This window comes from Paramormyrops kingsleyae, chromosome 10 (assembly GCF_048594095.1).
Source record: "Paramormyrops kingsleyae isolate MSU_618 chromosome 10, PKINGS_0.4, whole genome shotgun sequence".
Taxonomy (NCBI): Eukaryota; Metazoa; Chordata; class Actinopteri; order Osteoglossiformes; family Mormyridae; genus Paramormyrops; species Paramormyrops kingsleyae.
The window spans coordinates 28,417,923-28,444,783 of NC_132806.1; the positions used below are offsets into that span (position 1 = coordinate 28,417,923).

General features: G+C 47.1%; 2 protein-coding genes across 5 annotated transcripts; both read left to right on the plus strand.

The window, feature by feature from the left end:
• Positions 1 to 5,541: 5,541 nt before the first annotated feature.
• Positions 5,542 to 17,228, plus strand: smad5 (SMAD family member 5). Of its 3 annotated transcripts, none has more exons than XM_023797677.1 (7): positions 5,542 to 5,759; positions 9,853 to 10,673; positions 11,420 to 11,656; positions 13,822 to 13,932; positions 14,040 to 14,261; positions 14,513 to 14,769; positions 15,018 to 17,228. In XM_023797677.1, the coding sequence occupies exons 2-7, from the start codon at positions 10,271 to 10,273 to the stop codon at positions 15,159 to 15,161; spliced, it is 1,374 nt and encodes a 457-aa protein (XP_023653445.1). In that variant the 5' UTR covers positions 5,542 to 5,759; positions 9,853 to 10,270; the 3' UTR covers positions 15,162 to 17,228. The 3 variants fall into 3 exon arrangements, with proteins under 3 accessions (XP_023653445.1, XP_023653442.1, XP_023653444.1); XM_023797674.1 differs by having other exon boundaries at positions 5,542 to 5,679; XM_023797676.2 differs by lacking the exon at positions 5,542 to 5,759 and adding an exon at positions 5,784 to 5,978.
• Positions 17,229 to 17,761: 533 nt separating this feature from the next.
• On the plus strand, positions 17,762 to 26,757 carry syvn1 (synovial apoptosis inhibitor 1, synoviolin). 2 transcript variants are annotated; one of them, XM_023797607.2, is made up of 17 exons: positions 17,762 to 18,050; positions 18,312 to 18,469; positions 19,419 to 19,562; positions 20,229 to 20,321; positions 20,524 to 20,676; positions 20,786 to 20,834; positions 21,159 to 21,262; positions 21,920 to 22,046; positions 22,133 to 22,232; positions 22,333 to 22,398; positions 22,990 to 23,106; positions 23,483 to 23,634; positions 24,023 to 24,169; positions 24,530 to 24,667; positions 24,786 to 24,969; positions 25,401 to 25,702; positions 25,813 to 26,757. In XM_023797607.2, the coding sequence occupies exons 3-17, from the start codon at positions 19,431 to 19,433 to the stop codon at positions 25,959 to 25,961; spliced, it is 2,013 nt and encodes a 670-aa protein (XP_023653375.2). In that variant the 5' UTR covers positions 17,762 to 18,050; positions 18,312 to 18,469; positions 19,419 to 19,430; the 3' UTR covers positions 25,962 to 26,757. The 2 variants fall into 2 exon arrangements, with proteins under 2 accessions (XP_023653375.2, XP_023653376.2); XM_023797608.2 differs by lacking the exon at positions 17,762 to 18,050 and having other exon boundaries at positions 18,200 to 18,469.
• The last annotated feature ends 104 nt before the right edge of the window (positions 26,758 to 26,861 follow it).

Sequence of the window (26,861 nt, forward strand, 5' to 3'; positions counted from 1 at the left end):
CAGGATATGTAGCTGAAAGAATGAAGGATAAATGTTACTTTCTTGCACCATTCTTACCTGAGACCGGATATCGTAGAATTATTTCTCTGTGTGCAGTATGGTGGCGCTGTTGCCTTACAGCTCCAGGGTTGGACGGTTGAATCCCACCTTGGTCTGTGGATGAAGTGTTTCATGTTGAACGGGTTCGTTCCGGGTACTCGGGTTTCCCTTGGCAGTCTTAGACACGCACTTAGGCTGATCAGTGTCTCTAAACTACCCGCATTTTACAAGTCTGCTTTATCCATTATTCACATTGTCATACTGCACTACATTCAATGAGAAATCCCACTGAATGATTGACTTGAGCAGATTATGTCAGAAGGACACAAGTTAAACTTAGAGTAAGCAATTTCGGTGAAGTCACCTATCTTGAGATTGACGCTATTTTGATATTGCAGATATCCTGAGAATCCGTTTTAATAACAGGGTAAACAAACTAAACAAATAGGCCTAACAATATAATACATTTTCAGTTTAGAAACATAACTAAACATAGCCTACTTTGAAAAACATTTTATCTGCACATTGAGTTACAGTATGTTTTCTATTACAATTAAAAAATAGGCAGTCACCGTATAGGCTATAGCCTACATAATTGAATTAGCCTAATGACTGGAAATCAAGTATGCAAAAAAGCGTAAACTAATGAAACGTTCTGGCTAAATACTTAATTAAATTGTGATTGTTCGTAGAAATGTTATTTGCAAAATCATTCACATCTCAACTGATCTCAGATTTTCTATCGTTGAGGTGCCGCGAGCTCAATGAATGAATACACAACAAAGACGCTCATTTCCTGGACGTCCTAACGTCACACATAACACATAACATTAATAATTTAGAAAGAAATCTGAGCTGCTGGATCGTGTAAGTAATAATAATGTTAATGTCTATAAATATAATATAAATGGAAGCATAAGACGTTGAAGAAATTGGTGAAGATTAATTGGGTAACTGACAAAAACGGTACGACATGTGAGGATCCGGGACTATGCGGTCCATTCAACAAATCCCAGTCAGAAACAAGCGCTCATTTTTCTGAATGAACTATTTGCTAACACAGCGCAGTTTCGATCCTTCGGTGTCCGGTAAATGATCACGTCGTATTATTACCAATATTATTATGCAGGCCAGTCTTTCACTTTACCCATTCAATAAATTATTACCAGAAAAAAATCTGTCTTCGATAATGTACGATAGCATAAACACAAATCTGGAAAATCTCCTCTACGGCCCAAAATCAATCACTTTCAATAATAATAATAATAATAATAAGAAGAAGAAGAAGAAGAAGAAGAAGAAGAAGAAGAAGAAGAAGAAATAAAAATGAAGCCAAGTCGTTGCGTAGTATTTTTCGCTACTCCTACTTGGCACCTGGAATCGATAACGCGCTCGTCGCTTACTGAACAATTTAACATTAGGAACAGTTTCTGGGTACTTATTGCGGGGGCAACTTTTGCCACTAGGGGGAGCGATGGGACGCGAATTAACTCAACAGTCGGCCCTTCGCTCAACATGGCACTGCAGTGCTGTTTTCCACAGCTGTTTAAAAGCAGGGACAAGAGAGCACATCTATCATTTGCAGCGGTCCTCATCAATATCACAAATCCTAATCGGTTTTAGTGTTTTATAAGCTTAATTATTAATAAGACCACACGATCATCCTCAAATCATAACTGTAAGTTACAATTTACAAGCACGTATTTTGGTAACTGTGGTGGCTATATTTGCATTTATCAAAATGTAGCGTAGAATTCGGTCATGTTTTTCCAGTGAAATGTAACATGCACTTTTTATAACAAATACAGGATACCAAATATGAGATGAACCTAAAATGAATCGTTTAGAATTGACATATCAATGCAACCAAAGTATCCCTAAATTTCGATTGGACCATCCCTCCATGGAGTTACGGGATTTTTAAATGCCAGACTGGACGGAGCCAAAGCACGTGACGTCACCGGCCTTAGAACTCCAAGAGGAATACTGTGAAAGTAAATGGGTGTTGCCTGTGTCCTTCCGCAGTTTTTTTTAGAGACCTAAGTCTACACGTTACGAAGCTTATCCGTTAACTTCGGGAACATCTTTAACAATAAGACAGTTTCTATGATTAAAGTGAAAATTATAAAAGATAAATATAGATAATACTTTTTTGCAAATGTGGAATCAATTTTGTTTGGATTCAACAAGGTAATTTGCGATGAGGACGGTTTGAATTGATTTAGGCTGATTTAATAATTGCCCGGTCCAGTGATTGCATTATTAATCATTTCAGTATGGCACAAACATTTTTAACTTTGTATAACAAAGCATAATTTTAAATTTTGGTAATAAAGGAATACATCACCATTTGTTACCTCTAGTGGAATTTGGCAGTACATAAAAATCTGAGAACCACAGTGCGAAATAGTACCATCATGACAAAACAATTCGTGTCAGTGTGTATTACATAGAACAATAGGAAGCTACACATATTTTTATTCATTCACAAGGAACACAATTCACACAATAAATATACTACACCTTACACACATCATAAGTAAATACATCCTGCTGAACTCACTTATACAGTACTCATCCTGGACAGGGCACGGGGCTGGGCACCTGGATGCGCTGCCAGTCCGCGGCGGGGCACGGGGCTGGGCACCTCCTGGATGGGATGCCAGTTACGCGGCGGGGCACGGGGCTGGGCACCTCCTGGATGCGATGCCAGTCCGCGGCGGGGCACGGGGCTGGGCACCTCCTGGATGGGATGCCAGTCCGCGGCGGGGCTCGGGGCTGGGCACCTCCTGGATGGGATGCCAGTCCGCGGCGGGGCACGGGGCTGGGCACCTCCTGGATGGGATGCCAGTTACGCGGCGGGGCACGGGGCTGGGCACCTCCTGGATGGGATGCCAGTCCGCGGCGGGGCACGGGGCTGGGCACCTCCTGGATGGGATGCCAGTTACGCGGCGGGGCACGGGGCTGGGCACCTCCTGGATGGGATGCCAGTCCGCGGCGGGGCACGGGGCTGGGCACCTCCTGGATGGGATGCCAGTTACGCGGCGGGGCACGGGGCTGGGCACCTCCTGGATGGGATGCCAGTTACGCGGCGGGGCACGGGGCTGGGCACCTCCTGGATGGGATGCCAGTTACGCGGCGGGGCACGGGGCTGGGCACCTCCTGGATGGGATGCCAGTTACGCGGCGGGGCACGGGGCTGGGCACCTCCTGGATGGGATGCCAGTTACGCGGCGGGGCACGGGGCTGGGCACCTCCTGGATGGGATGCCAGTTACGCGGCGGGGCACGGGGCTGGGCACCTCCTGGATGGGATGCCAGTCCGCGGCGGGGCACGGGGCTGGGCACCTCCAGGCACTAGGTAGCCTCACTGCATGTCTTTGGACCACATGAGGGAACAGTCCCGGCTCCTAATAACTGACAAATATTGCCACAAAATAATACAACATACACAAGTTGGCGTCCTCTTAAGGACCCTCCGCAGCCTGGGTTAGGTTCTAAGTTCACCAGGCAATAATTACTCTGTTAATATTTTGTTTTCCGTTTCATGCACTTTTTGGAGTGCAGCTGCACTGAATCTAATTAACTAACTTTGTCTTTCTGTGTTTATTGCTTCTCTATGTATTTTTCCAAAATATTCACTGTATCTTTGCACTCTAAACATTAGCCTCATTCTGCTGCCTCTGGGTAAAAGGCATCTGCGGAAGAAATAAATAGAAAATCTATGTGATAATGCTTCAGCTGCACATGTAACAAAACAAAGGAATTCAATAAACAAAGGGATGTGTAAAGCGAAGAGGCTGACTTCAGCATTCATATTTAAGAGCTTCCCTCCAGAAAAAAACAGGTGCAGATTTTGTGCTGGTGCTGACATCTGACAAATTGGACCCTAAGAGTTTTTAAAGTAGCTGTGAGGAGAAGGAAAGGTAAACAAGCTAAAGGAAATGATGTGTATTTGCCGAGCTTTCCAGACGGCCGCATGCTTGCCATTGACCATGGTGTCTTTGAGGGAGGGTGAGTGTTTTCCCTGTTTGTGGGCATTAATCCTGAAAGGTCGTCTTTTACCTGTCTCCAACAATCTTAATGAATATCTGGGAAATTAAGGTTGAAAATGTGCTCTTGTCTTCTTAGAGGCGGAGCGTGTCTGGTGTCAGGTGTCATGGGGCCTTCTTGTAATTGTCATTCGGCCACAAACGTAGTGTTTTCATTTACTGGGATGACATTAAGGAAGAAAAACTGGAGATAATCCTACGGACCAAAGCAGTGTGGTCAGTACTGCTGTTATCATGTCAAACCAATTTAAGCTGTACTGTGTCAATAGATAAAATTAGGAATTAACCGTGGTGATGTTCTATAGAAATGTACTACAGAAACAAGAAAACAGTGATGTTATGGGTGTGTTTAGGCACTGAGCTTGATATTGGTGGACAACTAACAGCCATGCAAAGATGAGGTGATAACAATGAAACAAGCTAATTTTTATATTTTTTGATCATACTCCATAGATGAGAACCTGTAACCTCAGACCAAGCAATTCTGTTCTTTTAATTTTGCATTGTCAACAATCATAAAACAGCACCTACAAATATTATACACTGGGATTTAGTAAGGTGTGTTTTCTTCAGATTTATGTCTGGATGATTATTTAACACTCCGTGGTTTTTGTTGCTGAAAAATATCTATTTCAGTTAGAGATTCTCAAAAAGTCATATTCATTTTTAATATCAGCAACAGTTGTTTTAATTGATTAGAAACACAAAACAGTAGCCTATTATTCAACTGCTATAACACAATTATTCAGGATTATTCAAAATCACTAGTTATGTCTGTTAGAGTTTTATTCAGCTCCATTACTAGAGTTCGATGGCTAAATGACACTAAGCATTGTTTACTTTCCAGCCGTTTTTTAGGCATTCTGAGGCAAGATAATCTACGGGGTTGCTGTACTTTGAACCTTGATTTGTCTTGTATCCTTCATATTTAGATTCGTTTTCATTTATTTGTTTAGTAATGTTTAGTCTATGCCACGAACAATCTGACCAGAAGGCCCACGCGGTTCCCTGCCAACTCATCAAGGCTGTTTAACGACAAACACTCCTGTCACGTATAGTAGTGTGAAAAATAAAATGCATATTGGCATAAGCAGTTTGGCGGCGGGGATCCCATTCCTACGAGAACGAATTAATTCAATCTGTCGAAAACTGCGTACTATTTGCCAAGAAAATCCGGCCATGGACGCCAACCTTGCCAGTCCAATTCCGAGATTTCCCCTTGGTTATGGAACTGAAGGGCTCGGAACCGACTGCTTTCCCAGAGAATGGTGGCACAATGAGAGGAAACATATGGAGGCAGGCGTACGCTTCCCAAGACATTTATTAATAAATAAAGAAGTTCTCTTATTACTTCGCGTTCGGAAAGCTGACGGCCTTGACACGGCAATACGGAGTCGGAGTTTTAAGCCGGCGGAGGGATACGGAGCGCGGCGCTCCGCCTCCAGTCTTATTGACGCCAGGACATCTGAGAGGAGAGCGAGTGCGGAGAGTTACGGACACGGGAAAAAAAGGAAAAAAAACTACTTTATGTCCGAGATTTTTTTTTAAAATAGGGAGAAAGATTAGGGGAAGCTCTCCAGTTTCTTAAAGGTATGCGATCGTTTCAATTAATGTTGAATTTATGCGGGCTACATTACTTTGTGGATTGTGGAATTACTTCCTTTTAGTGGGTAGGTATGTTTTTTCTTAGGGGGTGGGGAGTAAAAGTGATTGAAAAAAGTTTTTTTCCCCCTTTTCTTTTTGTTCGAGGGTACAGAGGAATGTCTTCTGTTATGGCGTCTGTTGTCAAATACGTCTTTTTAAAATATATGTGGTAAAACGAAGCGTTATTCCTGGGCGTTTGAACAAAGAAGACGCAGTTAATGTCGGAGCAGATGCAGACGTTGTAGGTAAATCATGGTTACTATATTTGCTAAGTGTTGCATAGTTTGTGAGATAGTCCAGAATGAATAGGCCATCATTGTGCTCCGCCTGGGAGAGGGAAGGGGGGGAAACGCAAAAGTGGCCTTTATTGTAGAGGCAAAGCGGGGTGTTTCTAAAGCCATCCGGCTTTTTTCCTGAAGTTGTTCCGAAGTTTGCCGAGCGGTCGGCGTCCTTGTTGCGGCCGCGCGCCGGGATCGTGAGGCTCGAGCTCGCCCGGCCGCTGGTTACTTTACTTCAGTTTAACGGTCGCCGGAGCGAAGCTAAAACGGGCGGCCGGCGATCGCCTCTAAATGCAGTCCTGTCCGTTTACAGCAGCCGCGTATTTCGGGCTGCGTGGCTGATTTCGGGCGGTCAGACGTTATTAGTGTTATTGTTGTTATTATTGGATGGCGGCGAAGATGCGACCTCGGCGTAATGGCTCGGGAGTTCATGCCTCCCCGTTTTACATGGGAGGGGGTTGCTGTTGCTCGGCTCCCATTGTGCTTTCGTCCGCACCGTGGGGTTTGCGCTTGGCTGCTCGCTCGTCCGGGCCCCGTGTTTTCGAGGAACCCTTCCGCAGGCTTTTGTGTGTCTTTGCTCGTCAGTATTGACTCCTTTGCGCCGGTGTATGGATGCCCGCCAGTCGTGTGTATATCCATACGGCCACAAGATATCGGAGTGGTCAAGTTTCCCTGGTTAGTGTAGTGCTAATTAAACTCCAGTGAAGTCCTTGCAGTTTATTGTAAGACGCTTTCCTTTTAGGTAGGACTATAGTTGTATATAGGTTTCAGGGGAAACAGGTCAACTAAAAGACTCATCAGTCCTTCCAGATCTTGCCAAGAAATTAAGATTAATTTTAACTGCTAATGTATATTTGTGTGTGTGTGTGTGTGTGTGTGTGTATAAGGTTCCTATTGGACCACCCAAACCAATTAATATTGTCTTCGAACTAGTTTTGATATAGTGGTCAACTTGTTTTGTCACATGCTTTTTTTGTGCTTAAAATTCTCCACTTCCGAACCCACAGTTAACTTTTTAGTGAAAGTGCATCTGCAAGTAGTGGAGACTGACAACTTTGGCGTATGGAAAGTATCCACCCAAGAATCATCCACCCGCTACTTCTATGTACCTGTATTATCTTCACATACATTGATTAAATGGTAAATTGCGAATTTCCAAGTGCTCTAATGGGAATATGAGCGTGCTGAGTGCATAAGAGGGGATGCAGGATACCAGCTTGTACGGTGTTTGTTCTGGTGGTCATGAGGGCGATTAGACTGATAGGTAGGATGGTGTGTTTAACATTACATCACGTGGAGGCAGAATGTAACCTCACGATAGTGCTTTTCATTTGGCTGGTGGTTGACTAGGTCTACTTTTGGCTACATGGGTCATGGGGCCCATCAACAGACGACAGTGGAGGTGTGGCATGCCGGCGGGTTTTTTTTGGTTATCGCTTCCCTTTCTTCTCACCAAAGATGTGCTTGTCTCCATATGGCAGCTGCGGGTTCTTTAGTTTGTCACGTCAGCGTTACAATAAGTGAGGTGACCGCAGGGGTTGTGCGAACCTTGCCTGTAAGAGTCATAGGACAGTGGGTGACTGGGGTGTGACACGCAGACCTCGGTGGAATGCACGGGACCACATTCTGCCACCTGAGCGTGCTCAGCCAGCTGTCCTTTTTCCAGTAAGCGCTCTTACGTTCACCCTGGGACCGCAAATTGGTGCACCCCAGATGGGTCACCAGGGGGATTGGAGGGGCTGCCCTTGTGTCCCATCACACGTGAGCTCTCCTCCTGGAGATGTCCACAGAGCAAATGGTCAGCCTGCTGAGATTGACTAAGTCATTTGGTACGTGGACTGCAGTGACATCTGAGATGATGAGCTCCAGATGACTTAAGGTGAAAGCAAGCCTTTTTTTTATATATATATATATATATATATATATATATAAAAAAGATAATGTTCTGCATATACGAATTGCTGATGGATCATCCATTCATCCATACTTTTTTACCGCTTATCCTAGTCAGGGTTGCAGGGGCTGGTACAACAGTCAGATGTAATTATCTAAATCAGCATGACTAAGTCTGCTACATGAAATACACGGCTGTTTTGTATTCAGGATGAACCACGCGCAAGAGTCAAATCGAATTGGACACACTGTGCTAAATGGAATGAGTTCCCTGTAACCGATTGGATAGACTGTTCTAAATGGAGCGAGTGCTGTGTAACTGATTGGTCCATTAGATGACTCTGGTCTCCAGGGGTTATCCGCAATGAGAAGCTCTCTGTCCGTTGGAGCCCCGGGAAATCGATAGAGCGCAAGGTGGGCGCGTCCTTGTGTGACTGCAGCATCTACAGTGATGGAAAGACTGCCCTGTAGTCCTGTCTTGTGTCTGCAGTGGTTCACAGTGGGAGGTGGAAGGAAGTTCTCAAAGATGTGGAAGGGGGGGGGTGGACATGTGATTATCGGCGTGAGCGTGAATAGCTGTGCTTCTGTTGGCTGGGTAGAATTCATAGGGGTTTGCTGCAGGTGAAGAAGAGTGTTGGGGGGCCACATGCTGATGTAGGGGGGGTTTGTGCACCTGAACCAACTAGTTTGTTTTCTCTGTGTGGTGTTGACTCTTCCGCCCTCCCTTCCCACGACTGCTGTAGCTAGAACCCGGTGTCCAGCAGCCTGACCACCTCTTTGGGTGGGGGTGGGGGGTCAGCTGCTCAGAAAGCCTCTTGTTTTGAAACGGAAAATAAGACTGGGCCCCGCTACAGCCGTTTCAGCAGCCTCGCTGGTTGATGCTTGAACGTTTGAGTTGCATTCGCTGGGGACAGTTGCGGGGACATCTTGCGAACTTGGCGTGCGGCAGATGCAGGAGACCCGTATGTAACTCTGACTGACGCCCTTGGGTTTGAGTCATAACCAGTGACATTTGACATGATTCACATCATAGTGCGTGAAGAAATATAAAGTCACACAGCGGCGGGGTGTGCAATGCAGGACGATCTCGGATGGTTTATGTCCCCTCTGGTGCCACATGGCATTTTATCTGAGCTGACGCCTATTCTGTGGGTGGTCTTACCCCCCCCAGTTCATCGCCTAGCTCGTGGGCAAGGTGAAGAGGCCTGGTTTATTCCCAAGGGGTGCCATTCAGCAGTGACGGTGGTCACCGCGCAGCCAGCATAAGACAGCAGTTAGCCTCGGGTTATGAAGCCAGCTGTCCCTTTGTTTCTCTCCCGCTCTGTGTCTGTAAAAACACGCCGTTCTGTGTGCCACGAACAGGGTTTTTCCTGTGTTCGGCGTCCCCCCCCCCCAAGGTCAGTCTGTGATGGGCTTGCTCATTCCGCCCCCATGCTGCTCTGCCTGTTTCGCAGGAAAGGAGCCACCTGCTTCCTCCTCCTCGTCCTCCTTCTCCTGATGGAGGATATGAGCATTTTTTTTGGGGGTGTGAGGTCTGGAGGTGGGGGGGCCGCGGCTCTGCCTTCTTTTCCAGTTCCAAAAATGTGTCGGAGAAAGGCTGGGATGTTTGGCAGCTGCGAGCCGGTGGGGGGGGGGTGAGCGCATTGGGATGGGGCCAGAGGAAGCCCCTCTCAACAGCCTGCAACCCCCCCCCCCCCCCCCCCAAGTACACATGCAGGCGTTGCTCTCTCAGCATTTTCAACAGCTGCGCCTTGGGCTGGCTCACCACCCCACCCCGGGCGCTTCCCAGCCCTGGGTCAGCCGGCTGGTTCTAAGAGAGAGAGACACTCGTATCTCCAGCAGCTGGAGGGTCGCTGGCCATGTGTGGAGCCTGCATCTTGTGTGATGTCGTCATATTGTTTCTGAGCTGACTTGGTCTTCTGTTTCTTTTTGGTTTTTTTTTTTGTAGGTGTTCTGCACTCCTTCTGTTGGGTGAGGAGGTTTTTTTGTTTTTTTTTTGTTTGTGTTTTTTTTTTTTTTTGAATGCTCTGGAGCCATTGCGGTCACCCTCTCCGCGCACGGGCAGCCTACGCCGCCCCCCTGCCAGGCCTTGCTGTTCAGCCCTGGAGCTGCCCTTCCTGGCACAGCCATCCCACGGCAACATCCCATTCGCTCCCAGCCTTCCTGAGCACCAGCAGCTGCTTCCTGACTCGGTTTCCTGTCCTTGGTGCTGCTAGGCTACCACCAGCTCCCCTCCCCTTCCCCCCCTCCTTCTCCCCCCTCCCTGATCCCCAATACTGTCTCACCCCCACCCCACACACCGCCGCTAAGGACAGAGTGGGTCTATTGAGATCCGTCCCTTCCCCTCGTTGCTGCGACCCAGCGCTATGACCTCGATGTCCAGCCTCTTCTCCTTCACCAGCCCGGCCGTGAAGCGCCTCTTGGGCTGGAAGCAGGGCGACGAGGAGGAGAAATGGGCCGAGAAGGCGGTGGACGCCCTGGTGAAGAAGCTGAAGAAGAAGAAGGGGGCCATGGAGGACCTGGAGAAGGCCCTGAGCAGCCCGGGGCAGCCGAGCAAGTGCGTGACCATCCCGCGCTCGCTAGACGGCCGGCTGCAGGTGTCGCACCGCAAGGGCCTGCCGCACGTCATCTACTGCCGGGTATGGCGCTGGCCCGACCTGCAGTCACACCACGAGCTCAAGCCCCTGGAAGTGTGCGAGTACCCCTTCGGCTCTAAGCAGAAGGAGGTCTGCATCAACCCCTATCACTACAAGCGTGTGGAGAGCCCAGGTAGGTTGCCAACAGCAACTTAGATCCCAAATACCGTGCTGTACACCTGTAGCAGTTTTTAAAAAAAAAAACAAAAAAAACAAAGCACTTCCTCCAAGAATATCGGTCGCTATGTTAACTTAAGCATCATTAGTATACACTGCACGCAGTTGTGCTAGATGCATTTATGTAATTGGCCAGGGGCCCAGTAAACGGCTTCTAGATCATGGTAAGCCTCTGAGGCACGATTAATATTTTTCCGCATACATTTCTTAGCTGTCGGGGGAAAGCTTTTAAAATATCGGCACGGGGTAATGGCGACTGTCAACCGGAGTTCAGGGTCCGCTATTCTTATTAGATTACAGGAGATGTCCGGCGGGATGCTTCAGATGGCAAATGGAACATTTTAAATTCGATTTCGCCAGTGATTTCTATCCATTTTCTCAATGCTTTTAGACCTTTCTCCCAAGGAGGCGGCCTGATTGTTGCTGTGGCCTTTCGCTTCCCTGCCCCTCCCCCCCCCCCGCTTTTCGCCAGCTAGCACTGGGTGGCTCGGGATCGAGGGCCTGTATCGCGTGTCGCTTGGGGAGGTGGACGTGATTCTGTCAGAGCCGGAACCCGATACGTGCTGTTGTGCTGCGTCCGTCTTCCGTTCTAAAGCTGCCACGTGACAGGGATTGAAATTCGCCATCCCCCCACCCCTCATTGTCCGCCATGTTTATTGGGTCTGAATGTAACCGGGCTGTTCTGTCTTGCTGCTTTCCCAGTGTTGCCCCCTGTGTTGGTGCCACGCCACAGTGAGTTCAACCCCCAGCACAGTCTGCTGGTGCAGTTCCGGAACCTGAGTCACAACGAACCCCACATGCCGCTCAACGCCACCTTCCCAGAGTCCTTTCAGCAACATGTCTCGCCCAACTCTCCTTACCCACCTTCCCCGGCCTCCAGCGGTACCTATCCCAGCTCCCCCGCCAGCTCTGGACCATCTAGTCCTTTCCAGCTGCCAGGTAAATGTCCATCAGTTTTGAAAATTGTTGTACAATTGGAAAAATTGTTATTTTTGTTTTGGATCTCTTGCTGAGCTCCACTATTTTGTGGAGTTCCTTATTGTTTTATTTAGCTTTTTTCCCCTTTTGCCCTGAATCTATTTGAATCTGTCACATGATGGTCTAGACAATACAGCAGCACATCACCGTTAGTATTTAGTTCTTTTTCAGCGCTGCTGCATTAGATTTGTCAGGCTGCGATTCGAAAATATTTGTTTGGGAAAAACATGTACAACTCAAGGCTGTTGTGTTTTGGAAGGCTGCTGTACCGTAAATACCTTCGTGTTAAAGATTTAATAATGCACGGACAGTGTAATGTTCTGTTTCCTTGATGTTTGGCGTGAAGCTTCGCTCGCTTTCGTCGTTAGGCAGGCTATTGGGTGTCGCACATTGAGTTTAGCGGGGATTGGCGGCGTTCGTGCTCCTGGTTACACTGAGAGCCGGTTCCCTCCTAATGGGTCGCTAGAAGCGGATGATGAACGTGTCGACTCAGCAGGCTAGCGAAGGCTCTTGCTGGTGGGCGCTCTGATCAGGAACAGAGCCCATTTCCCAGTCAGCTGATATAAGGGTTAGATGGCTATGCGGTTACCTGCTGTAGATTCTGTGCACAATTATAAATTGGCCATTAAGACCTAGACTGATTTTTTTTGTTGTCAGTTTCATACAATATATATAATATATTTTGTCTTGCAAAATAAAAATGCTGCAGGAGTGAGACACCGTGCAAAATGACCTGTCATTTTACACATGGGAAATACAGAACCCCGCCCCCTTTCTTAAGCTACAATGGACGTGTTTTTGGACCCTTAAATATTTTGATCTGTAGGGAGGGGGAGAAGCTACATGATGTTTGTCCCTAGGGCTGGGTGATGATATATCGATATTGCATCGTGCATGTGCAATAATCACCAGGCCTTCTGATGACAGGCGCAACATTTGGCCATGCGCCAGCTTTTCGGTGCTATACAGACATTTATTAAGGCAAAAAATGTAAGCAGTTTAGTAGTATGGCTAAAATATTAATGAGGCTTTGTATGACGTCCAAAAGTCATTAGGATATGCCGTATAAATACGCCATATCCTTATGTTTAATAAATGTGTCAGACTTTGAACTGCAAAAAGTACCACCACACCGCTGATGTCTTTTTACGTTGTTGATCCACAAGATCTCCTCTTTTAAAAGATGTCGTGGCTGCCCTTCTTCACCAGGACTTCAGTGCATATTGCACTGAGGTATACCAAACCGTAGTACAGTCGTCCCTCACCATTTCGCGCTTCGACTTTCGGGGCTTCACTCTATCATGGTTTTTTTTCAAATAAAAATTATTCATTAAAAAGTTGATAGACAGTGAAAATGATACAGCGCGAGCTCGGTTGTCTGAGTCAATTATACACCTCTGTATTACAATTAAAATTAAAATTACTGTACGTATGGAAGGTAAGCCTATGTATTCCAGCACCCCCGCAAATCCTTCAACGACAGGTGCAGCCGAATAATAAAGAAATATAGAATCCTACTTCATGGAAATTCATTTAACGCGGTAGAGTCTGGAACGGATTAACGATAAGCGAGGGACGACTGTATACCAAAACAGTATTATGTGGTGTGCTCCGCTAATCGAATTTAAGAAACATAAAGTTTATACAGATTACTAACTTTTGGGTATTACAAAACACATCTCATTAATATTTAAGCCATACTACTAATCTTCTTACGAAATAATGGGCGTAAATAAATGTCTGTATAGCACTGAAAAGCTGGCGTCCGGCCAAATGCTTTGTCTGTCATCTGAAGCCCTGGTGTTTATTGCACATATGCGATATAATATCGATATATCGCCCAGCCCTACTTGTCCCCATTGCCAGCTTACATTGTATCAGTCCATGTTTTTCCATTCTTAACTGTTTGTACAAATGGAAGAGTCAAAGAAAACCGACACACATCTATCTAGAAAACACAGGAATGGTGCATTAAAAGCTTAAAATTTCTTGGGAGGGGTTCCTCACGTATAGATCTATGGCTCATCTTCCCTGGGGGGGGGAGGTGAGAGATTGTGGTGGGAGCCATTTGTCTGCAGCTGCTGCCTTTGGTCGTAAGTGGTCTCCTTGTGGTCTCTCGCCTCCAGCTGACACCCCACCCCCCGCCTACATGCCCCCTGAGGAGCAGATGGGCCAGGACAACTCCCAGTCCATGGAGACGGGGAGCAGCATGGTGCCCCAGAACATGCCCAGAGGAGGTGAGATCAGACCAAGAGCGCAAACGCAGCAGTACAGCTACTTTGATGCTGGTTGCTTAAGCATTGCCACCCCCTGTCTCCCCCCCCCCCCCCTCCCCGCCACGCAGACGTGCAGCCTGTGGAATACCAAGAGCCTGTTCACTGGTGTTCCATCGTCTACTACGAGCTGAACAACCGCGTGGGTGAGGCGTACCACGCCTCCTCCACCAGTGTGCTGGTGGACGGTTTCACCGACCCGTCCAACAACAAGAACCGCTTTTGCCTGGGTCTGCTGTCCAACGTCAACCGCAACTCCACCATCGAGAACACCCGCCGTCACATTGGCAAAGGTGCACAATCGACCTCTCGCACTCCCTGCCCCTTTCCTTTTGTACACCTGTGTTTCTGGTTATCGTGGTCGTTTAAAATATTATGTTTTGATAGTGTGTACAGCTAGGAGGTGAGGTTCAGTGCACTTTTCCCAAGAGTCTTTGCATTTGGGATTCTTAAATTGAAGCAGACACTGGCAACATTAATTATGTGGAAGATGCCACCCTTTCCTGATTTTCATGGTGTTTACCCCATCCTCCATCACGCACAGGGGTACACCTGTACTATGTAGGAGGTGAGGTCTACGCCGAGTGCTTAAGCGACACCAGCATCTTCGTGCAGAGCCGCAACTGCAACTACCACCACGGCTTCCACCCCACCACCGTCTGCAAGATCCCCAGCGGCTGCAGCCTCAAGATCTTCAACAACCAGGAGTTTGCTCAGCTGCTGGCCCAGTCAGTTAACCACGGCTTCGAGGCCGTCTACGAGCTAACCAAGATGTGCACCATCCGCATGAGCTTTGTCAAGGTAAAGCAGGCCGTTTTGGCTCATTCCTCACAGTAAAGAATTTCTGCTGCTAGAGCTAATTTAATAGCTGGCAGACCTCAAACATGCTGAGTAAAACTGTAATATGCATGAAAAAGTTTACAAATCTTGTGTATTAATACTATATGCTGTGAGTGCCTTTTACGCGTCTCATCTGTTAAATGACCATAATAAAAGGGTGGGTATATAAATTTAGACTGGCAGTGACTGATTTTTATTTGGGTCCTCAGGGCTGGGGAGCAGAGTATCACCGTCAAGATGTCACCAGCACCCCCTGCTGGATAGAAGTGCACCTGCATGGGCCCCTCCAGTGGCTAGATAAAGTACTTACACAAATGGGCTCTCCCCTAAACCCCATCTCATCTGTTTCCTAATGATGGCTTCTTCATGGGTTGGGTTTTTTTTTTATTTTTGTTTTAATTTTACAATGTTTTGAATATGAGTCTTTAAGGCTGAACTGTTTACACTACATGCAGAAGGGATCTGTCACCCTCTAGTGGCCAGAGAGGCATGTAGCAAGACTACAGGTAAATCTTGGCAGCAGAAAACTTAACACAGTGACACAGGATGGATGAACTGCCGCATCAGTAAACAAACTTATCACCGTCTGCATCTTATCAGAGCAAAACGTTAACAGATTTATTTTTTTTGCATTTGTTTTTGTATGAGCTCTATCAGTCTTTCAGTAGGTTGTTTAGTAGTTTAAAACAACTGAAATTGCATAGTTTGGGTTCATGTATCCCCCATCCTTCACCAGCCATTTTCCCCCCTTTTCTTTTATGAGAACTTTTACTTATTTTGTCTAATCCCCACTGTCAGTGGCGTAGGTGTAGTTACTGTTAGACTCAAAATCCACAACAAACTTGTGTTTTTTCCCCCTCGATCCAGTTGCTTTGAAGCAGGACACTAAATACTAAGCAATTGCTTCATTTAAATAAAGTCTCTAAAAACCACACGTTTCAGCTCCACAACATATGGTCAGTGTTTTGAAATAACTTTCACCATTTGTTCTTATACTTTAAGGTTTCTGTTCTACAATTAAATTTGGTTAGTGTGTGTCCCCCCCCCCCTTTTAAGGACTGTTACATTTTTGTAATCAAGCTGTCTATAGAACACAGTAGTATCCCATGCATTACCATAGCTCTGCAGTACAAAATTTGTTCCATGGTGATGGATGAGTTGGTGATGTGTAAATGACTTAATGCAGTATGGTAAGTCTAGAAAAGGAATATTGTGACGTCTGAACAGATATGACAGTTTCATCACAAATATGAAGTCTTTTCCCGTATGAAATGAGATTTTAAAATTCGATACCCCTGATGTTTAAGAATTCTTTTTAAAATGCTGTATGTTGGATTACATTTCAAATTTGATAGTTAAAACACATTGCTACAAGTTCAGCTGAATTATTAAGTACCTATCATTCCATCTTAAACGTGTGTCGAATACCCAACACCAGCAAGGCTGGGCCTAATTAGCATTTTATTGACAATGTGTGTATTTAGCCTCCGCACAGTATAACAATGCCATGCACAGGCCTGTTTTTTTTCGTCCTTTTTAACACAGCAAGTGACGGCACGTGATTACATTAGACCGGTGTTTCTCGATCCAGTACTCGGGGACCCACCGGCAGTCTGTCTTTGCTCCCTCCCAGCTCCCTGTAGGGACCTAGGAAACTCTGGACTGTGTGGGAGTCGCCGAGGACCGGCATAAGAAACACTGCCTTAGACTGTGTTGTTCCTGGTACCGCGAATCACTTTTTAAAGCCTGGAAGTAGAGCGTAATGTTGAAATCCCTGGAAGGGGTCTATAATTCATTGTATTATCTGCTTTTGTTTACTTTGAAATAAAATCGAACTGGCGTCTAAAACCGTGGCCATGTACTTCGGTTATCCAAGTGCACTGCATAACTAAAACTGCTTTGACCTTTGTTATAATGTCGCATATAGTAAATCTTGTAAATGATGTAGTCTACCAGGCCCAAAAACAATACATGCCAATCAGTGGGGATTGTCATTGTAATAATCAGACTGAAACTCCGTGAATACAATTTCGATTCGTTGATCTGGTATTGCAAGTTCTATTGCGTTGCTTTGAGCGGTCTCATTAAAACCGCCGAGGCGGTCTGTTTAGTTTGACCCTGGAAACTAACGGTTCACACTACGATTCTAGGGAATAAAATGAGTTTGTAACCTTAACTGGTCGTCCATATGTCGTTGAGGATGTGCATTGAGTACCAACGCAGTGCATCCCAAAATACTTCAGTTATTTCCCAAAGGTTTCCATGATGCAAGATGAACTCGGCACTACTGGAGAGAAACATCAAGAAAGTCTGCGCCCGTAAATATGGACTAAATTGGTCAGACAATGGCACAGGGATGATCATGTGATGGAAAATGTGTTTTGTTATAAAAGTATGAAATAAATTCCATTTCAAGTGCATTAATTTTTCTTTATTTGGACTCGACTTACACGTTACTTTCTTGACTGATCCACGTCAAAGGTATTGTCTTTAATCCAATTTCCCCATGACCTGACACTTAAAGCGCCTTTCTTCCACGCGACGCTGATTTCCGCTTTGTATTTCTCGCAGGAAACTTGCCAGCGTCTAATTGGCTGAAATATTATCTGCGCAAAACGTATTCGCCTCTTACCGTAATTTCTAATTTAAAAGCGACGGTTATTTTCTGATGGCGGATTCAGGGATGAAAGCAGAGAACATGTACAGTTTTGCTCGCTTGCTGTTTTTGGAGATTTATAATTTCACAAACGAACATAATACAACTCCTATTAAGCGAGAAATGTTAAGATCACAAACATCCTTAAATGTTAATAATAAAACCAGAGACTGATATCAAATGTGTTATTGGCGCGTTTCCATTTGCACAGTACTTGAGGTCTCATTCAGAGGGCAGAGGTAAAACAGTGCGTTCTTAGGTTTATATTTACGGTATTTGAGTATTTGCGTCCGCTCGACCCTATTACGTTTCGACACGGATTCGAAATTTTGTAGTGCCTTGGAGGGGTGGGGCTTGCACAAAAAATAAGAGTTCAGTTTTTCTCTGTTTAACTTATACGATATGAAACTATTACAGCGGTCTTTTAAAACCCACTCGCATCTATAGCGAGAGAATGGCATTGCGTACATTTGGCTGTTAACAACTTTGATTTTGTTTGAAATTTACAAGCAGCCACTTTGCAAACTTGGGCTGCACTGGGGTTGAGCCGAGCGGGGGTGACTTGGATCGTCTTCAAAACACGCAGGTGAAATATATTGCATTTACCACGATAGTTTTTAGTTAATGTGAAGTAGATTTATTTTCTAAATATTTCAATATCCTTTTAAATCCTTTAAATAAAGAAAAACGTATAATGACTACGTAAGGAGAAATGTAATCACCACTAAAAATGGTTGGTTTGCGCCGCACCGGAAGTGAGTTGTCCGTTCTTTACTGAGTACCTCTATCGAAAAATAAACACGTCCACGAAAGTACCGAAAGACTTCATAATAATTTCACACAACAGGCACAGAAAAACTGGATGAAGTGAAAATTGCTGCACGCAGAGAAGTCGCCTTTGAGGGAGGCGTCACATTTTCCGGTTGTGCCACGCCGACTTTCACACCGTCGGGGTGACGTCGGGCCTAAGCCGGACAGCTAAAGCTCCGTCGGCGGCAGAGATTGGTAAGTCGGTCCCTGTCCCGGTTCTGGCACTAGATCAGCGACACAGGTTCCTGACCCGCACAAACGTATAACACTTTACTGGACACTGTTTAATATGGCATTTCCTCGTGATGCCATGATACGGGAACAAAACGTTAGTTACACTTTGTTGAATAATTGTATCATGTTTGTTATGTCATTAACCATGAGTCACTAGCCAACTAGTTTATGTGGTTAGCCAAGGGGCCGTATAAATGTAGTTACCCACAAACGCGGTGTCTGCGCTGTTTTTGTCTTTTTAACCTGCAAGGTAAACCCGATGACAGATTAAGGTGTTGCACCATAGACAAGGACATTGCAGTATACGCGCTGAAGAATTATTTTACCGTGTTTTTTTTTTTTACTATATATTTACATTTCTTAATTGTTAGGTAATATGTGTATCTTTGTATATGATTCCATCTGTGCTGTAGTTGAAACCCAAAGACGCGACGAACGAGTTGAAGGTGTTGCAGGATAAAATGGAGACGCCGTTGAAGGAGTCAAACCTGGCATTTATTTTGTGTTAAACGTGAATGCATGCTGATTTTAATAAATTGATAATTACGATGACTAATACGGCATATTGTTGGTGTCGTCAGTATTGTATGATCAGTCAGGGGCGCAGGCGGGGCCTGGAATCGCTAACAGATTCAGGGGGTCCAGCACTTTACTGGGACCTTTGAATATGTAAAATTACAAAATTATGTAATGTAAGGGGTGCCCAAGGTGACATTTTGCTAGGGGCCCCAGAATGTCCAGTGACACCCCTGTGGTCAGTTATCTTTGAAGGCATGTCTTTAGAAAATGTTAGTGACTTAATAAGTGTGTAGCCCTAGGCAGAACGTCTGCTGTGTGTTAACAGTCATCATGGTGAGAGGAAAACATTTCACAAACATATTCTTAAACTTCCATGTTTTTTTTCCAACAGGAGGAGTACACCATGGTTCGAGTGGCCCTGGTAACGGCTACCAGCCTGGTCCTCACTGGGGCTGTGATTGCACACGCTTACTACCTGAAACACCAGTTTTATCCCACTGTTGTCTACCTCACCAAGAGCAGCCCCAGTATGGCGGTGAGTGTGGTGCAGACCTACCGTGAACCTCGTTAAATGTGTAGTGGAGATGCAGGTACAACCTTTAAAATACGGATCTCGAGCTATCGCACAGAAGACCGGTGATCTGACCTGTGATCTGCAGGTTTCTTATGCTTGCAGATTACACCACCTTGTATCTGAATCTGCTAGATGCTTAATGCTTGTTCCCCCCTGGCTCTGTGTGAGTTATGCTGACGGCTGCTTTGTCTGGCCATATTTCAAACTGGGATTGTTGTTTTCGTGTTGAAGTTAGGTTGGACACAAAGGACGTGATGTAGCAGCATTGGAACAGAGATTGTGACACCTAAACATGCAAATTATTTATGGAGATGAGTGCTACTTTCTGGGGCTTGAAGGTCAGATCTTCCATGGTTTGGTTGGTTTGTGGTCCCTTGTACAAATAAGCAGATCAAGCGTGAGATGGTACCATGCTTCTCCACACGGCCCCCATTAATATGTGTTTGTCACATTGTCTTTAAGTACCTCTTTGGAATGCTGACCAGTCACACTTGGACTGATCCTACTTTCCTTTGACCATGGCACCACAATGAAACGTTTTAGCATTAAATATGTGACTGAGCCGTGGTTAATGCTTGTAGCCTATTATTACAGCCTCTCTTGCTTTGCTCTGTTGTCCTCAATCAGGTACTGTACATCCAGGCATTTGTGCTCGTTTTTCTGCTGGGGAAATTCATGCGTAAGGTGTTCTTTGGACAGCTACGAGCCGCTGAGATGGAGGTGTGTCCCACTGCCGTGTCTCGTCACGGTATTCGTACGCTTATCTGGAAATGTAGCGTTTGTAACAGATGTTAATGCTACTACCTTATCAGAATCGCCTATTTTGAGAAATTTTACATTGCTTGCCTTCGTGTGTATTGTTGCATTTGTATTGACATCAGTCTTAACCGTTTCACGTCTGCCTTGTTCCCGCCGCCATCAGCATCTGATAGAGCGCTCCTGGTACGCCGTCACGGAGACCTGCCTGGCCTTCACGGTGTTCCGCGACGATTTCTCTCCACGCTTCGTGGCGCTCTTCACCCTGCTGCTCTTCCTGAAGTGCTTCCATTGGCTGGCTGAGGACAGGGTGGACTTTGTGAGTGGCTGAGCTGGGGTGTGGGAGTGGCCATCTAGGGGTGGGGGAGGGGGATGGGGATTTGTGTAAGCTAAGGTCCGCAATTCTGAATGAGTGTGTCTTTCCTCAGATGGAGAGGAGTCCAAATATCTCCTGGATCTTTCATTTCAGAGTACTCTGTGAGTTGTTTCTTATGAATTCATACGTACTCTGTGAGTAGTTTCTTATATGATTTCATAATCATGTGAAAAGACACTGCTTCTCAAAGTTTGGTGATTAACTGTGAATGTTCTGGCTGATAACCTGTTGCTGTAAATACGGTGACTTCCTTTTGTTCCTCATATTACCGGAAGTCCCAGGTCTTTATTTAAACAGGAATGCAAATCCTCAGGCTGTGGTAGCTTTGAGCGTCATGGGCCAGTGCCCCAGGGCAGGACGTTAGCACAGTGCCGCACGACGTGCTCCGCCGTGTCTCACTCTCAGCTCTCTGCTTTGCTCCGCAGCCCTAATGGCGCTGCTCGGCGTCTTGGACTTCCTGTTTGTTAACCACGCCTGTCACAGCATCATCACGCGCGGCGCCTCAGTCCAGTTGGTCTTTGGCTTCGAGGTGAGCGTGACCCCCTCACGGGATAAGCATCTTGTAAGGTACATTTATTTGGCAGATGCTTTTAAAAGGCAGGCTCTGACGGTCCCATGAAGGGTATAAGGCTTTGCCCAAGGACCTAACGGTAAAATCAGCCTGCCGATCCTTGGATTTGAACAGGCATTTACAGGTGCAGTGTCCTAACCTGTGGAGCCCCCCCTTCATCCCCATGTTTGTATTTTGGGGTTCTCTTCATACCCGAGAACACAACTGGGTATACAGCCATTCCTGTTTTAGCAGCTACCTCAGTTAGCGACCATTCGCTAATACGACGGTAATAAAAATTCATTTTCCGACCAACATGCATTCGTGACCAAATTTCATACGCCTGACCACAGCTCACAATGGAGTGAGAGATATCTTTGCAGAAGGATGTGCAAAATGTCGCTGTTAAAGGATAAAAGATTGAGCATGGAAGGTTGAAGTAATGTCGTAAGCACAGTCGTGGTCACGCTTAGGCGACTGTGATTTTAACGAAGTGACCAATGTCCTTAATGACCTGGTCATTGTAATGGAACTTGTTTGCTACACGAGGAGTAGTTGTATTAAGTCTAATAATGTGATTTTTGTGTCTTTGAATTAATGTGTTCATTAATATGGTGTTTTTTTTTTTTTAATCAGTATGCCATTCTGCTTACGATGGTCCTGACCACCTTCATCAAGTACACGCTGCACACCATCGACCTTCAGAGCGAAAATCCCTGGGACAACAAGGCGGTCTACATGCTCTACACGGAGCTCTTCACCGGTACCTTGTCACGTCCTCCCGTCATTCGGGGCCGTCGCGTTTGTGAAGCTCAGTTCACGTTCTCAACGAAGCCTCCATCTCTCCAGGTTTCATCAAGGTGCTGCTCTACATGGCTTTCATGACCATTATGATCAAGGTGCATACCTTCCCCCTCTTCGCCATCCGGCCCATGTACTTGGCCATGAGGTGAGTGACGTCATCCTCTGGGTGGTCATGTGATCAGCCCCAGCCCCCTTCCCATGTGGTCTCTGATCTTATAACTGTTTTTTCTCGCATCTCCTTACAGGCAGTTTAAGAAGGCCGTAACCGACGCCATCATGTCTCGGCGAGCCATCCGTAACATGAACACTCTGTGAGTATGAGATGGCCGTCATCTTCACGTCGCGCTTGCTTTTGGGGGTCGCAGAGGTAGAACGTCTACCCGACCCTGGTGTGTGTAGCTATTTCTGCTGGATCTCCTGACGTTCCTAAGCTGGCTGACTGATACAGTCCCTCTAGCGTGTCCTGGATCTGAGGAAGAATGTGGTGCGGCATTACCAGGCTTTCTGAGGACTTGCACTGACATAGTGAAAGACGCTGACATGTGTGGTTATGAATAGCATTAGTGTGTCCGCTCCCCTGTGGTACGCGTGTACTGATTCTCCATCTTGTGCTGACGCGTTAATGAGGTCAGTGACTGACAAGGGCCTCACTATGATTCTGTGTTAATTCCCCTTTTCCCGTAGGTTTGAGATTACGTTTGCCACATCCACAACGTTATTCCTACATCTTCATCAGTACTACGCTGTTCTCTGTAAACTAGAGTGTTTATGTACTTTATAGTGCTTTACTTGAATTCAGAGGGGTATCACCGACTTTTTTTTTTGCCATGTGTGTATCTCTGTCTTTCTGTGTTTAGTGGATTGTGGCTTTTACACTCACAAAAAATCTCCCCCCAATTAAGGTACCCTGATGCCACGCCTGAGGATCTACAGGCCACTGACAACGTCTGTATCATCTGCCGGGAGGAGATGGTGACTGGGGCCAAGAAGCTGCCCTGCAATCATATCTTCCACTCCAGGTGAGGCAGGCTTGCAGTGTCATGCTCAGCTGAGGTGTGTACCTCTGTCCTGTATTCTGGGCTCACCTTTAAATAAATGCGAGTTGCATTTTAAACTCTTGGAGGATATATCTTTCCTGCTGTTTTTTTTCTGTAAAATACTTGTGTGTTGCTGTAGTAATATCTAAAGCTGATTGGTTATGTAACCCTGCATGTTACGGGTCATGTTTTAAATACTTGTTGGCAACATTTATCGCATTTAGACATTTATTTTCCTCGTCTTAGACGATTAGCCCTGTTTCATGTCTGCGTTGGATGTGCTTGGGATTCTAACTGATCCGCTGGCCATCACCCCATCCTGTCAGCGGCATAATCCTGCCTTATCCTCTTGCCGTAGCTGCCTTCGCTCATGGTTCCAGAGGCAGCAGACCTGCCCCACCTGTCGCATGGACGTGCTCCGTGCATCTCTGCCCAATCAGGCGCCGACCCAGCCTCCCGCCCCACCTGCTGCCCCGCCCCCACCGGCTGACCAGCCAGTCCCACCACCAGGTACGAGCACCTCGGCGAGATCTTCTGCACAGTGATTGGTGTATGGAGTTCGGTAGAAGAAAATAGTTTGTACGTTAATCCACAGACTTCGTAGTAAGTAGTTTATGTTGAGTAACCAGGTCATGATTTCTGGTAAGAGACTGTGTTGAATTTTTCTGATGTATTTTTTTTTAGTGCCATTATATTCGAGAGTAGCCGACATTTCTCCGGCCAATTATCTCCAAAACTAGGCAACTCCCAGGAGAATAACCTAAATGGATAGATAGCACTTCCAGTTTTGGGGTGAACTGCCCCTCTTAAGGCCCAGTAAATGTACACTGATTGACTAAGCCTCACACCTTTTGCTGAAGAGGTTCTGAATACGAACAGCATGGTCTCTCCCCTTCAGTGCCTCCCGGAATGGTGCCCCCCTTCCCTCCCGGCCTCTTCCCCTTCTGGGGCCCCTTTCCTGGTGCAGTGCCCCCAGCGGTGGCTCCGGTGCCCCCGACGCAGACGGACTCCCCCCAGCCAGGGTCCGAGGTCTCCCAGGGAGCTGGTGAGTAAACCTCTGTGGGCTGTGAGATGCTGATCCACTCCACAAATGCCCCGGAGGCAGAGGAGCGATGATGCTGTCTGAGATACGAAGCCTCCGACCCACAGGGCGATGAGTCGCGTGCTAGATCTGCCTCTTTTGTCGATCCTGGTGCTAAATCAACGACTAGCTTAGCAGGCCCGAGTCTGTAGCTTTGAGTGGCTCCTAATGAGGCTTCTCACCCCGGTGCAGTAAGAGGGACTCGCCCTGCCGGTGAGTGGGCAGGGGCCCGGCCCAGCGAGGGCATCGTTTGGCAATGTGTGCCATCGCCTTTCGCATGACATCAGTGCTCACATGTGACATCACGTCCTTCTGTGTTTTTAGGCAGCAGTCAGTCCAGCCAGCCTGGCCCCGACGGAGTCCCTCCCGCTCCCGGAGCTGCTATCCCAGGATTCCCCTTCACCTTCCCACCACCGCTGCCCTCCGCCCCCTGGCTGGCCATGCCCCCACCCCCACCTTTCGGTAGGTCTGCCAAGCGGGGACCCCTCCCACCTCGCCGTGCTTCTCCGATGCACTCGGAGCATTTCCTAAACATGATCATCAAATAATCGCAATTCATCCGCTTCTCGTCCGTCTGCAGTGTCGTCCATGCCCCCCCCCCCAGCTTCGCTGTCCAGCCTATCTGAAGCGGAGCTGCAGGAGCTGGAGCAGGAGGGCCGACGCGGCCTGGAGGCCCGACTCCAGTGCCTGCAGAATATCCACACGCTGCTGGACGCAGCCATGCTTAACATCCACCACTACCTCAGCACGGTGGCTACACTAAGGTATCGTTTTCATCAGAGCCGGCCCCCGCAAAGTGCCCTCCAGCACAGCCGTCGTGTGTTGACCGTCGTGTCCCAACCTTTTGACTGGTTTGTTGTACAGAAATTCCACTCGTCAGTAAAATGGCTGGGGGGGGGATCACAGAATCAAACTGATCAGTGATTTCATAAGTTCAGCGGTTGTTACTTTTCTGTCTAGATGTAAGAGCATGTGAGCGTTAGGGGTCGTAAAAAATTGAAACTATATGGTTTATATTTGAAATCTATCACCCTTCCACAAAACTCCCAGTGTTCCGAAGCTCGGGGAATACTGGCATAGACTGGTACCGGTCTGGTGACCTAGAGTTGGGTGTATTGTTAGTGTGAAATGTCAGTCAGTATCAGAGCCAGTCCTCTATAACGCGGCTCACGGCGGCTGCCTTGTGTCCCGTCAGCCCTCCCCGGTCGGAAACGGCCGGTGCTCAGGCGGCCACGGCGGATGGAGCTGCAGCAACTTCCCCGGCGGACGGGGCTGCAGCAGCTTCCACGGCGGACGGGGCTGCAGCAGCTTCCACGGCGGACGGGGCTGCAGCAGCTTCCCCGGCGGACGGGGCTGCAGCAGCTTCCCCGGCGGACGGGGCTGCAGCAGCTTCCCCGGCGGACGGAGCTGCAGCAGCTTCCACGGCGGACGGGGCTGCAGCAGCTTCCACGGCAGACAGCATGGAGGACGGGACCCCAGCGGTTAACCCTCAGACAGGTGAGTGGTCCCTGCACAGAACAGCACGCCGGGGACCCAGCCTGCTGCTTTTTTTTCCCTGGTTAACTCTACGTCTCTCGCTCTCCCTCGCTCTCTCTCGCCTCCCCCAGGTGAGACCGTTAACGGCGCCACAGGCTTCTCCCCCGCTGACTCCACCACCCAGGAGGAGGTGCTGGAGGAGGACGGCGAACCTAACGCCGCCGAACTGAGAAGGCGGCGTCTGCGCAAGCTGGATACGGCTGCCCCCTCCGAGCAATGATGGCCAGCTGTCAGCCCCCCGGACCCCCCACCCCCAACAACCCTGCCCAGTGGACCCCCTGACTCGTACACCTGTCAACTCAACAGGGACCGGATGGTACAAGATGAATGGCATCCCTCCCCTGCTCAACAGCAAGCTGACTGTCCCTCCCTCTCACACGTACACACAACACGGCAGACATTTGGGAGCCGCTGTCCAGTTGGGACAGTGACTGATTCTCAATGACAGCTTTGTGTCACTTGAAAATAAATCACTGCTCTGAATTGAGCCCCCCCCCCCAGTAAATACTTTCTCTCCTAACAGGCTGTGTGTACTTCTGCCCTCCTGCTCCCCCCAGTTGCACACTTTGATCGCGATGACCGGTCCAGGTTCAAAAAAAGAATTTTTATTTTTTTAAATTCCTACGTGTGCCTGGTTTGCATTTTGACAGGCGGTGAAAGACAGTGATGTTTTTCTATCCAGTTCTCCGGATCTCTTGATGTCTCTCAATCTATACATTTAATTTTTTTTTTAAACGGCCTGGTCTGTTCCCTCTCCTTTTGTCAGTCGGTAGCCTGGAGACCAGCGGCAAAGAATGTTTAGCTTAGCAATGCGGGTCTCACCCCAAATACTCTGCTCACGTTGATGGACTGAGATTTGCAGATGGCCGGTTTCTTACTACTTTTCATTTTTCTTCAGCGCTTGGAAAGATGACGCGCAATGAGAACAGTGGAGGGCTAATTTAAGTTGTACATAGTGTATAAAGAGTTTTAATAGGAGGTTCTGTACATATACAAAAATAAACCATTCTGAGGAAGTCTTCTGTGTCTAACATTTTCTTTAAATCAGTTAGCGGTGGGGGTCTTAATTCTTTTGCAGACCTTGCTGCTCTGAAGAAAAAAGGTCAGTTACAGAAGGGCA